We start from the raw sequence: 13,072 nt of genomic DNA on the forward strand, positions 1-13,072 counted from the left end.
GTTCCAGGAGCTTAACGCATGCCCACACCTAGCAGGTGCCTGCTGTTTACGCAGTACTCAAGCAAATGACTGAAGACATGCCCAGTGCCATTCTGGTGCACGGCTGTTTGCAAGGCCACCTTCAAATCCGCTTTCCATACCAGTCTTAGCCGTGTGTGTCCCATACCTCCCCCATTACCACCTTGACCAGAGCCTGGGGTTGGTGAGGTAGTGAACGCCCTGTTGCTGAGGAGGCTGAGAGCCTGCAGGCTGTGCGGTTGTTCAGGAAGAGATCCTATACTATTGGAATGCTGTCAACTAACTTTGAGAGTCTATCAAAAAGTCACTGGACAGTTGGGATTTGAACTCAGGGCCTCATGCTTGCTGGGCAGGAGCTCTACCTCTTGAGCCACTCCACCAGTCCTTTTTTGTGGTGGGTTTTTTCAAGATAGGGTCTCTCGAACTATTTGCCAGGGCTGGCTGAGAAATCTGCAATCTTCCTGATCTCTGCCTCCTGAGAGTAGCTAGGATTACAGGCGTGAGCCATTTCCTGGCCTTTTTTTTTTTTTTTTTTTTTTTTGTGACACTGGGCTTTGAACTCAGGGCTTTGTGCTTACAAGGCAGATGGTCTACCACTTGAGCCACGCCCTGAATATGACCTTATCTGAAGCTCGGGACATTACAGAGGTAATCAGGTTATAATGAGGTTGTTGGGGTGGGTCCTAGCCCAGGTAAGACTACCGTCCCTATAAAAGGGGAGGTTGTTTGGACAGAGACAGACACTCACAGAGGAGAATATGGAGACAGGGAAGTGGTGGCCATGTGCAGATTGAGGATGGCAGTGATACTACAAGCCAAGGAACAAGGGCCCCAGGCTACCAGGAGCAAGGATCGAGGCCCACGGTCCTTTCCCAGGCCCTCAGAGGGTGTGAGGCCCTGCACTTGACCTTGGATTTCTGGTCTCTAGAGCCACCACTCTGCCAATCCTTCCACTACGTCCCATGGTGACTTTAGCCAATACCTGTGTCTCCAAGCCTGCACTGAGTCTGACACGGCTCCCACCACGGGGGCCTGGGCCCAGGCAGACAGACCTCACGGCATGCAGTGTGCAGGGGTGGTTGTCACTGCTCATCTTACTGGAATCTTAACCAAACCAGGCTGCACACTGGGCGTCAAGTGGTCCTGGATGCCCAACCTCAGGCCACTGCAGTCACCCATCACTCTGGATATCTCTTTCCCTTGGCAGCCCCTCCCCAATCCACCCCTCGCCTCACCTTTCCCGTGGCACCATGAGACACATATTTGGCTCCTTCCCGCTGGGCGATCTCCACCTGTTTCCGGGCAATACAGGGCCTGGCAAGAGAAGTGCCCAGGAGGTATCGGTCCTCGTAGAGCGCACTGGACTGAACGGCGGGCCAGATGAATTCCTCTACAAACTCCCTGCTCATGTCCTCGATGAACACCTGTGGGGAGAGAGGCCATGAGAGGGAGTCCAGCAAGGATGGGGGCCAGTGCATTTACAAAGCTTGGGCGGTGTCAGGTGGCCCACAGCAATGGCCAGTACTGCAATGGCAAGCTGAACCCCGTTTCTCCTTCTGCAGAGGCAGAAGGCATCACTATTCGATTCCAGAAAATGTACAGTTACTCTCCCTCCCGCACTCATCACAGACATTGCTAATCGATCCCAAAACACCATCCAGCTGAAACTGACATGGTTCCTAAATCCTTCCCCCTAAGATGAAGCTCAGTTGCCGCCTAAGATCTAGAGCACTAGCTCTCAACCAGGGTGCTTTTATTCCCCAGGGGGAACTTGATAATGTCTGGGGAGTGTTTTGGTTGTCACAATTGTCAGGCTAGGGGAGGAGGGGAAGGTGTGTGACATCTAGTAGGTGAAGTCCACAGATATCGCTAAACATCCTAAAACGCACGGGACAGCCAGCCACAGGTAAACAGTGCCAAGGCTGAGACTCCAGTCACAAGCAACGGTTCTCAAAGTACAGAACGGCAGCTTGGGAAGCTGAGTGAAACACTGTGCATAGTGATACGAAGATGCCCTTTGCCCTTTTCACTGTGGCGACATGCATATGGATGGTACAGACGCAATGAGAATTGAATTCTAACGTTATATGCAAAAGTAAACACAGCAAATTGCAAAGAAATAAATAAATAAGAGCATGTGTGTTGGGTGTCTGGAGACCAAAAGGATTAAGAATTGCTTACCTAAAGCCTGGTGCAGATCAGGAGGATTTTGGTTTGAGCCCCCGCCACTTCCCCAGAAATAGTTCATGAGACCCTAGCTTGAAAAAACCCAACACAAAAAAGGGCTGGTGGAGTGGCTCAAGTGGTAGAGTGCCTGTCTAGTAAGTGTGAGGCCCTGAGTTCAAACCCCAGTGCTGCCAGAATAAATAAATAAATAAGTAAATAAATAAAATTTTAAAAAAGAAAAAATTGCTTATCTAGAGTAAGAGGCTCAAGCAAACCTTTACACAACACCCTACTCAGTCCCTGGCTGAAGTTCTCCCTCATCCTCAGCACTCAGAGCCCCCCTTCCCTCTTCCCAGGCCACTATTCAGACACTCCCCCGGACTTGGGGGACAGCAGACAGGAGGTATATTCTAACTCCAGGCCAAAAGGGGAAGTGGGGTCTGTGACAGTCACTCTCCATGCATTCATCCTGCTGGTTCTGGCCAGGCAGGTGGGCTGGTGCCTTTCATACCACCCCTGCTGTGTCCCCGCTCACTCTCCAAGTGAAGGGGTGCAAGGAGCAGGGTCTTCCCCATGGGGGACAATTTATACTGGCACTGTGAGCCACACTGGCTCTGACCACCAAACATGGGGCCTCTGTCTGGCACAGGATTAGCTACATAGCCAATGCACTGAACCCAAATGGAGTTTTCTGATTCTGTCGAATGGATGGAAGGATGCGTGTGGAGAGACAGAGAGAGAGATGAAAGAAGGGTGGACAGGTAGATGAATGATGGGTAGATGATGGACGGATGAGTGGATGGATGGATAGGAGGACAGAGACAGAAGGGGAAGGGACAGATAGATGAATAATGGATGGATGGATGAATGGATGGATGGATGGGTGGATGGATGGATGGATGGGTGGATGGATGGATGGATGGGTGGGTGGATGGATGGATGGATGGATGGGTGGGTGGTGGGTGGGTGGATGGATGGGTGGATGGATGGGTGGGTGGATAGATGGGTGGATGGATGGATGGATGGGTGGATGGATGGATGGATGGGTGGGTGGATGGATGGGTGGGTGGATGGGTGGATGGGTGGATGGGTGGATGGATGGATGGATGGATGGATGGGTGGATGGATGGGTGGGTGGATGGATGGGTGGGTGGATGGATGGGTGGGTGGATGGATGGGTGGATGGATGGGTGGGTGGATGGATGGATGAATGGATGGGTGGATGGGTGGATGGGTGGATGGGTGGGTGAGTGGATGGATGGATGGATGGATGGATGGGTGGATGGGTGGATGGATGAATGGATGGATGGATGGATGGATGGATGACAGATGATAGGTGGAGGACAGATGCATGGCGTCTACACACACCAGAAAGCAAGATTTGATCTTGCACTCTTGGAGGCAAGAAGACAGTCTGGGAGGGATGCAAGGAGACAGGAACACCTGCTGCTGCCTTTCTATGTCACAAACCCTGCCTGATCATTTATACCTTTTTGGCTCCAAGCTTCAGCGCCTTCTTCCTGGCTTCCTCAAAGTCTTCCTTCTGGCCGATGTTGGCCTGAGGAATAGAAGCAGAGAGGCCAATGAGCCCAGGGGACAGAGGAGAAAGCAAGAGGACATCAGCCCCCTGGGTGAGCCTGGTCAAGCACCCACACCCACAAGCCCTCAAACAGAAGAGGTCCCATTTGACAGCAAGGTTGTGACGGGAAGGAACAGGCACAGGCCAGGTTTGGAGAGGCTGAGGGACTGCAGCAGCTTAGGCTTGGGACTGCATGACCGGGTGTACTGGGCAGTGGTTTCCCTGGGTTGAGGACAGGCACACAGGCTGCTGGGATGCAGCTGTCTGCTGTCATTACCTGCAAGTCTAAGAATTCCCTGGAGTCCTTGCAGCAGTCCCCGAGCCAGAGCAAAGGCTGCCCACAGGAACTGCCAGCCCTGCCCACTTCCCTGGACACAGGAAGTGCTCTGCCCATCTGGAACATCTGAGCAGACAGCAGGCAGCTGTCTAGACCCTGGTATGTTTTCTCCTGCTGGACTCTAGCCTGCTGCTCAGGTCCCCTGAACCCTGGCTTCTGCATTCCGTTCACCACTCTGCAATCTTCCTGGAGCACAGCTGCAGGTGCTTGCCCGAGGTCACAGTCAGCTGACAGGTGGTAGCCATGGAATATGAAGGGTCAGCACCTCCAGTCATGATTAATACATCAGAGGCTGTTGGCAACCCCTGAGCACTGTGCTGTTATTCACCAGGTGACAGTGAGCAAAGTGCCTTCCCATCTGGTCTTCGAGGGGACCAGGTGAGGTAGAAGGGGCACACTGACCACACACACACACCACTCCTGGCTGCAGCCAACTTCTGCCTGTCCTGCAATCCTGACTTCCTCTGGGAACAGATATTTTTTCCTGGGAGACCCCATCCCCAGGGATGGAGGAAGAAAATCATGCCTCCTGCTCACTGTGACCCCAGCCAAGCCCCCCAAGATGTAGCCAGAGTGTCTAATGCATGGCAGGCAGTGACTCAGTTCAATGAGTGTGCCCTTGGGCCCTGCTGTCATCTCTGGGGCAAGCCCTTCTTTTTTCAGAGAAAGCTAAGCTATGATGGGAACATCATGGCCATGTTGGCAGCTTTGCCTGTCCTGGGGAGAGGCCAAGAATGAAGCCCAGCAAAGGTGAAGACAGAGATCTGGGGAAGCGCCTGGATCCCACCATGCCTGAAGCTGTCATCCCTCTGGACTTCTTCCTCAGGTATGTAAGCCAAGAAATGCTATGGTGCAATTTTTTTGTTTTTTTTTCTTGTCTTCAGCTGGTTTTAAATTGGATTTCTAGAATTTGCAACCCAGAATCCTGAAGAGTTGTGTAGAGGATTCAGAGGCCACATCCAAGTTCATTACAAGTGGAGCTGGTTTGATTTGGGATGACGGCTAACGACCTTGGATGGGGGAGTAGAATCACACATAACCTCTCACCTATGACCTCTTTGCCATCCCAGGGCCAGGTGACCTAAGTGTCCTTCCAGCTCTGAATTCCTTGCTGAATTATTGCAGGCTGGCAGGGAACTCTGGGGAGGAGAGGACGCTGTGCAATGTCCACAGCCCCTCCCAGGCAGGCTGGCCCAGCAGCACAGCCAAAGTCACATCTTCAGCCTCCTACTAAGATGCAGCCTCTGCTGGACCTGGGAGGTATCAAGGATGCCTACTTGACAGATAAAGAAAGTGCAGTCCAGTGAGAAACCGGTTTAAGACAAGTGTAGAGGGGGAAGTTGGGCTTAACCAAGGGATGATGAGATGATTGGCAGACAGCTGGCACAGAGAGTGGCAGAGGGCTGGCTGGACAGGCAGTGGGACTCATGGGCAGACAAATAGACATGCTAGGCGCTCCTCACCAGGTAGGCAATGACGTCATAGCCTTGCTCCTTCAGCCACACGAGGATGCAGGAAGTGTCCAGGCCACCACTGTAGGCCAGAACCACAGAGCCCTTGCTGGACATGTCTGGAGGGAGGTGAGGAAGAATGTAAGTGACCAGAGCTGGCCAGCTGCAAATAGCTATCCTTTCCCCACACAGGGAGGAGGGCAAGCCCAGCACGCCTCCACCCCTGGCCTTGGGCAGCCTTATCTACTAGATGAGCTGCCCCTGGGAAGTGAGGAACAGTGTGTTCATCTCTCAGAGCCCCTGACCCTGCACACTTTGCATACCTCCCACATCCCACGCTGGGGCCTGGGAATGCTGACAGCAGTTTGGGGCCAAGGGAGGGGTGGGGTGGGAAGTCCATGTCTTTTGGAGCAGGCATTGGAGGCTGAATCTGGACCAAGGCCATTGGCTAAAGGATGTGGGTGGGGCCTGGGCTCTGGCAGCTGACAGGTCCCTTGTTAGACCTGCTCAGTCCAAGCAAGACAGTGACAGGCTTCGTGTGTATCACTCTGAACCCTCACTGTGACCCTGCAAAACAGGTGCTGTCATCCCCACTGGGGAAGCAGACAGTGGGACTCAGAGAGTCAAGGTCAAGACCAAGGTCACAGAGCAGCTCAAGGTTACAGTGACTGACTCTGGAGCCCGGCCTCTTCAGCATGCAGTGTGGTCTCCCACTTAAAGATAGAACAAGAAGCAGACGGGACAGTGCACTTGGCCCCCAGGTGCCTCTCTTACCTGAAGCCCACTGAAGCTTCTTTTTTCTCCTTTGTTTGGCAGTACTGGGGTTTGAACTCAAGGCCTCACACTTGCAAGGCAGGCACTCTTACTGTTACTGCTTGAGCCAGTCTGCCAGTCTTTTTTTGTGATGGGTTTTTTTTTTTTTTTTTTTGTCAAGATAGGGTCTCCCCTATTTGCCTGGGACTGGTTTCAAACTGCAATCCTCCTGATAGCTGCCTCCTGAGTAGCTAGGATTACAGGCGTGACCACCTGTGCCTGGCTTGAAGCTTCTGCCCTCACTGGAATTTTGACATCCCATCTGCTTTCAAATGCAAGTACCTCTGAACAGAGGACCCAAGGACCATGCTGAACACCTCTGCGAATCTGACTGCAGATGTTCAGTGGAGGGGGGCTCCAAGACTAGCTTCCCCATGTTCAAATGGAGAAACTAAGGTTCAGAGAGGAAAGATGGTAGAAGGCAGAAACCCTCTGCCTCCTTCCTAGGAGCCACAGATGATAGGCGTGTCTCTCTGCAATGGGGACAGATGTTCGCCTCCTACCCTACCCCACTCCTCCACTACACAGAAGCTTCCAGAGGCTCCGCCTAAGCCCTTGAGCTGCCTTACTGCTGGCCCTGCAGGCAGATGGTTACTGTGCCCACACTCCCAAGGAGGAAACTGAGGTCAGAGAGCAAGGGTCACCTGCTCAAGGTATTGAGTCAGCATGTAGCAGGGCCAGGTTTGGACTCAGGCCCAGTGTCTTACAGGGGCTGGGTGTGGGTCTTGGTTACAGCATTTCCACCGGAGTCTGACCAAGGGCAAGGTCAGTTGGGGTCCTCATTAGACACTGCTGGAGAGGTCAGGGTCGCCTCTCCACAGTCCCATGGGAGCCCGGCAGGCTCACCACCCTGCCATCGCTACCAGTGATCCAACTCTGTGTGCCAAACACTCTCTGAGCCTGGAGTGCAGAGTCGAATGACTTCCCCAGGCTGTCCAATCCCATGTGGCAGACCTAGACATACCAGCAAGTGGACTTTGGAGCCTGAGCACGTGAATGTGCAGTCCAGGCACATCCTGCGGGTCAGCGGGATCCCCAGGTCTCTCGGGCCCTGCTGCCCTTTGGACTCAGAGAGGAAACAGCATGGTTGGGGCAGGGGCTGGTTCTGATCACTCCCCACGACTTTGCTCTCCACTGGGCATCAACCACCTGCCAGGCCCTGTCCTCCCAGCTGGCCCAGCAGACAGTGCCCAGGGCAACAGCAGGCAGGCAACTGGCCATGGAAGATGGAGAGAGAGAGGGGCAGAAAGGACAGAAGCAGGAGGTACCTGGGATTGGAAGTGTGGGTTCCCAGTGTCCAGAGTCTGTCTTCACTTCACGGCTGGGTGAACCACTCTACAAAAGCAAAGGTGCTCAGGACTTAGCATGGCCGGCCGGGGTGGTGTGAGGCCCCTCAGGCCGCCCAATCCCGTGATCTGAGCTGAGCAGAGAGTCATACGGCCCAGGGGCCTCAGAGTCATCTGTCGAGCCTCCAGTCCAGGAGGCACTCAGGGATGTGCGTGCTCTCACTGTGCTTGTGTGTGATGCTGCAGGAGGTGTGCTTGGGTGAGCCATGTGGGTGAGTTGCACGTTATTAAAACAGCTCTATTGAGGTGCAATCGCTATATAGTAAGGGCATACATTTATTTTATTATTACTGGTGCTGGGGACAGAACCCAGGGCCTTGTGCAAGCTAAGCACACGCTCTACCACTGAACTGCACCCCCAGCCCCTTACTGTGTATATTTAAAGGGTCCAGTTAGGCAAGATTTGACGTGTGTAACTCATGAAGCCATCACTCTGATCCAGACGATAAGCACATTCCCCTTCCATTTGGGGTTATCCCCATTTTTCGTGGGGGGAGTACCAGGGTTTAAACTCAGGCTCCCTTATTGCTAGGCAGGTGCTCTATGACTTAAGCCACGCCTCCAGCCCTCTTATGCTTTAGTTACTTTTCAGATAGGGTCTTGCACTTTTTGTGCAGGCAGGCTCAGACCTCAATCCTCCTACCTATGCCTCCTATGTAGCTGGGATTATAGATGTGCACCCCCACACGTGGCTTATAGAGATGGGGGTTTGCGAATTTTTGCCTCAGCTGACCTCCAGCCATTATGCTATCAATCTCCACCTCTCAAGTAGTGGGTATTACAGGCATAAGCCACAGTGCCTGGCCTGGAATTACCCCATTTTAGAGACAGGGAAACTGAGGCCTGGGTTAAGGAACTTGCCAATGTGCCTTGCTTGGTTATAAGTGGCAGAGCTAGGCCTTAAACCCACAACAGCTGGGCTCATGGGGACAAGGCCAGCCCTCTATGGAAAGCCTAGGAAGGGAAGTGCTGGGCAGGGCATGGTTAGGGAGCCTCAGTACTCAGACATCCCGAGTGGCAGAGGAACTTAATGTTGCCCCAGATTCCCCAGCTCATAGAGACACTCTGCTTCTGCCCCCTCCCAAAGGCACCTGAGACCAAGAGGGGGACACAGGAGTAGGCAGAGGGGCAGCTCCATGGACTAAGACCAACCACCTGCACCTGCTCCTGTGTTGCCTAGTGGTTCCAATGGGCCTCTTAGTCCCTGGCACCCTACGAGCTCTGTGGGACAGGGACCATCTCTAAGATGCACATGGTGGCCACTCAGCACTACAAGTTCTACTGTAAAGGTTGTGAAAGAAGTTACAAAAAAAGCGAGGGTTGAGATCCCCTTAAAGTGTGTGATTCTGTGCAAGCTCTCACCCAGAAATCAGGGAGCCCCTCCTGTCTGGCAGGCTGCATGAGTGTGTGCTCTGAGGCCCTTGGCTTGGCTGAGTGTTGTAAAGGAATGTGTGCACCCAGGAGTGTGTATCTGCAATGTGTGTACCTATGTGCGCCAAGGGTTGTGTACCTGAGAGTGCATGTGTGTGTGTGCACACGGAGATTAGTTGAGCAGGTAGACTGGGGAGACACCACCAGGCTCGCTCCTGCCCCAGCCCTTGGTGAAGCACCCACCATGGCCACCAAGGTTTCTGGGCTGCACGAGGAGGATGCAGCCTGAGGCAAAGACTAAAGGAGGCTGAGGCCTTTGTTTGGAGAGGGGGAGAAGGGAGAAGCTACTTTAACACTCAGCGCAGTGTCCCAGTGAGCTCAGTCTCCCTGCAGGAGTTCTCTGGCTAAGTCCTCCAGACCTGGTTCAGAGTTGCTGAGGCACTCTACATAGGGCTACTCATTTGCAAAACAGGAGTTAGAGTGGTCTGTCCCCCACACTTCGACTGGAAAGATTCAGAAGGATGGTGGGGAAGGCATTCAAGTGCCAGGCAACAACCACCGTCACAGTGGACCTCGGCACGTCCCTGGCTCTCTAGGCCTGTTTCTTCATCTGCACCATCTAAAGGCTCGTTTTAGGAGTCATTGGGTGTTTTGGGGACACCCCAGGACACTGAAATTCTTTCCCAGGGGAGGCACCTGTCAGATGCTGGCTGAACTCAGGCCCCAACCTCCCAGGAAGGTCAGGTTTTTCCAGCTCCCGGGCACACGCCCCCAGCACCCCAGCTCCCAAGGCCAGTGCAGACACCCGGGAAGAGGGATTAAGTGACCTTATGTCAAGCTGCCTGCCAACTTGGCTTTGGTTGGCAAGATGGGAGGGGCAAACTCTGGGACCCTACCCAGAAAAATCTGGCTAGTACCCAGGGAATATGTGCCAGACCAGGGCACCTGGGCACTCCTCAGCACCCAGGAAAACTTGTGAGGTTCTAAAATGTCAGAGTTGGAATGACAACAGCAGAGGCTATGTTCAGAGTCACATGCATGTCATTTCTAGGTACAGAGCACCACTGACACCTATTCATAGACCAGGAGCCAGAGGAGTGACTTGCCCAGGTCACAGGCTGGTTGCAGACTGCCCTATGTTCCCTGGTACCTAGGAGGTCCTGGACCCTTTCCCCTTCTTCCACACAGCAGATGCCCAGACGACTCATCACCAGTGGAACTTCTGTTTGTCTGTATGCCCTGCACCCCACAGCTCAGGACTGCAGCTACATAGGCTATTCCTCTAAACCCTCCCAGCCACATTCTACCTCAGCCCAGCCTGGTTTGTTACAACTTAAAAAAAGAATCCTAACTCCAACAGGGCCAGAATCTTCTCCCTTACTTTGGGGTTTCATTCTAGTACTTCAGTTCTTATACTGCTGCCCTTTTGTATCTGATAGAGCTAGGCTGCAATTTTGAGGTTGACCAGAAGGAGGCAAACTGTCTTTCTACAAGATCCAGCCTCAGCTTTCACTTAACAGAACTGGTTAGAAACCAAACTTCATACCTTGGGACATGAAAATGCTCCAAAGTGGCAGGTAGGGAGAATAAGCGGGCCTTACCACACCATGGCGAGAAAAAGCACACTGATTCCACGGTTCCTTTACTGTTATCAAAGTGCCCGTTGGTGACTACTCCAAGTCTGGGGGAGGGAGGAAGCCAGTGCTTTGCCCAAAGCATTACAGCAAAAAACAGAGCCTTAGACCCTGAATTCCAGAGAGGTGCCTCTTTCTACATGGGTGCCCAAGGGCAAGCTTCTCACTTCTGGGGCTGTGTATTCAGTGCACAGTGAAGACATCTGGCTGGCCTGGCTGGCCTCCCAGAGACCCAGGGCGAAGATGAGATAGGCCAGGCAGAAAATGCTGGCACAGCAGGAGGGTCTGAGCCTGGTTCCACCCAAGGCTCCTGGGGGGGCGCCTGGCTTCACAAGCCCACAGCTGGTGGTCAGTGCTGAGACTGTGGGTTTCCCCTTCTCTCCCACCCCAGGCCTGGCCTTTGGGACTGGAATGTGGAGGGAGAGGCAGTGTGAGTTTGAAGGGAGAGTCCAGTTGTTCTTTTTTGTGCCTTTTGTGGTTGTTTCTGACTGTGCTATCTCCCTGCCTCATCAGATCTACCCCAGGAGATCCAGGACCCTGCCCTTCCAGGTCTGCACTCCCAGACACACAGAGCATGTGAAGGGATCCAGGCTTTCAACCCTTAGGACGTGTTCTGAGCCCCAGCTGGAGCCAGAGCTGCTCCAACACACAAAAGGAGACACTGGAGCTGGAGCAGGCCTGGAACTGGGGCAGGCCTGGTGGTGTAGCTGCCAGGAGAGATCAAAGCCAGGGCTCTCTTGGTCTATCCCTGGGAAAAGATCAGGTCTGCTCCTGCCCAGACACCTGCAGCCAGGCAGTGCTTCCCACTTCACAGGGGGAACACTGAGGGCGCCACTGGTCCTCCAAGGGATGAGCTCTGGCAACCCAAGAGGGTTTTCCTCCTTTTCATAATGTCCCTGCCTCCCGAGAGGGCGCAGCCGCCAGGGAGCCAAAGGCAATAACAACCCGGAGGACGGACATTTCCTGCAGAGCGGCCCCTCCTACAGGGCCAGCCGGACCCAGCAGGAAACCCTCTAGGAGGAGCCCCACCTAGACAGAGCCCGGCGACTGCCGCTCCCTGCCGGGAAGGGCGCTGAGATCACACTCAAGCCAGGTGTCCATTTGCCCTTGGTAAACTGAGGCTCGGAGGAAGGCGATACGTCCAAGCCCCATAAGGCAAGGGGTTGAGGTAGGGCTGGAGCTTTGGTTTCACGCGGAGGAACAGAGTGAGGAAGACAAAAACTGTGTCGGGTCTAGGGCGTGGGAACCAGGATCCCCCACACGCTCTGGACCCCCGAGGCATCCTTTTGGGGATTTCCCCGCACAGAGGAAGCTGGATTGGAGAAGGAAAATCCAGAAAGGACCTCTGCTCCCACTGCGGACAAATAACTCGACCTGCCCACCCCCCCACACCTCCCCACCCGATACTTGTGCTTCCACCGCGTCTGTCCCCCAGGTCGGAGGAACCAGGATGTGGGCGCCAGACGTGTGCGCAACAAGAGCCCCAGCGTCCACCTCCTCCCCTCCGCTAGCCCGAGCCCCGGGTGCACGGAGAGTGGGGATCCGCCCTCTGCCCACCCCCTCGGCTGCTCGGGCTGGAATCCGGGGAGGGGGTGACCTAGGCTAGGGCGTGGGAATCGAGAGGGGCCGGGGGCTCCTTACCCAAGCTCAGGCGGCGGTGGCAGGCGACGGAGCAGGGCCAGGTGAAGCACGCACCCCACTTATAAGCACAGGGCTAGCGGCAGGGCGGGGGACCTGGGACACGTGGGGACACGCGCGCGACAGGCCCCGCCCCGGGCCGGGCCCCCGCCGGGAGCCTCTCAGAGTTCAACGCCACCTGCGGTGGGCGGGGCCCGGCCTCTTCTTCCCTTCTTGCCCCGCCCCCTCCCCTCCCCCACCCCCACGCAGTCCCAGACGCGTGTCCCGCGCGCGCACAGGCGTGGGCGCTCGCGGCGCGGGGCTCCTGGCCTTGGCCAGCGGGCTGGTGGCGCCTCCGAGGGCTGAGTGGCTGGAACCCGCGTAACTGGCAGGGTGACCGCAGCGGTCTGCGAGACTTGCCGCGGGAGGTTGGAAGGGGTTCAGAGGCTCCCAGTGGGGTGCAAGTTGCTTAGGCTCAGAGAGCTTCTCGCCAGCTTTTATCCGGTGCCCGGCGTCCTGCGAGTTTCTGGGTTTTCAGAGCCCCTCGCTCCCCTCCAACCCCCCTAGTTACCCCACCCCAGCCAAGCCCATGGTCCGGAGGAGAAAACGGGTGGAGCTCGTCCTCAAAGGCCAGACTTGCATCCCTCAGTCCTGGCTGTCTCCCTAGAGCCTGGCACCTTCCAGAATCCCCCAGGGCACCCAGTAAATAGTGAATGAAAGACTGGCCGGCTGATGACCCA

At 54.9% G+C, this 13,072-nt stretch overlaps 1 protein-coding gene across 2 annotated transcripts in view; it reads right to left on the reverse strand.

Moving 5' to 3' along the window:
- Ass1 (argininosuccinate synthase 1) overlaps positions 1-12,449 on the reverse strand; it is a 50,984-nt gene extending 38,535 nt beyond the window's left edge. The window contains exons 1-5 of one of the 2 annotated variants that reach the window (XM_020185253.2): positions 12,357-12,449; positions 7,633-7,699; positions 5,564-5,670; positions 3,674-3,742; positions 1,254-1,442 (exon numbers count right to left, since the gene is read on the reverse strand). In XM_020185253.2, coding sequence (XP_020040842.1) covers positions 1,254-1,442; positions 3,674-3,742; positions 5,564-5,668 — 363 coding nt within the window. In that variant the 5' untranslated portion in view covers positions 5,669-5,670; positions 7,633-7,699; positions 12,357-12,449. The remainder of the gene's footprint in view (positions 1-1,253; positions 1,443-3,673; positions 3,743-5,563; positions 5,671-7,632; positions 7,700-12,356) is intronic. The other variant, XM_074052992.1, reaches the window with a different exon arrangement.
- Positions 12,450-13,072: the final 623 nt, after the last annotated feature.

Source organism: Castor canadensis, chromosome 13 (genome assembly GCF_047511655.1).
Source record: "Castor canadensis chromosome 13, mCasCan1.hap1v2, whole genome shotgun sequence".
Classification (NCBI taxonomy): Eukaryota; Metazoa; Chordata; class Mammalia; order Rodentia; family Castoridae; genus Castor; species Castor canadensis.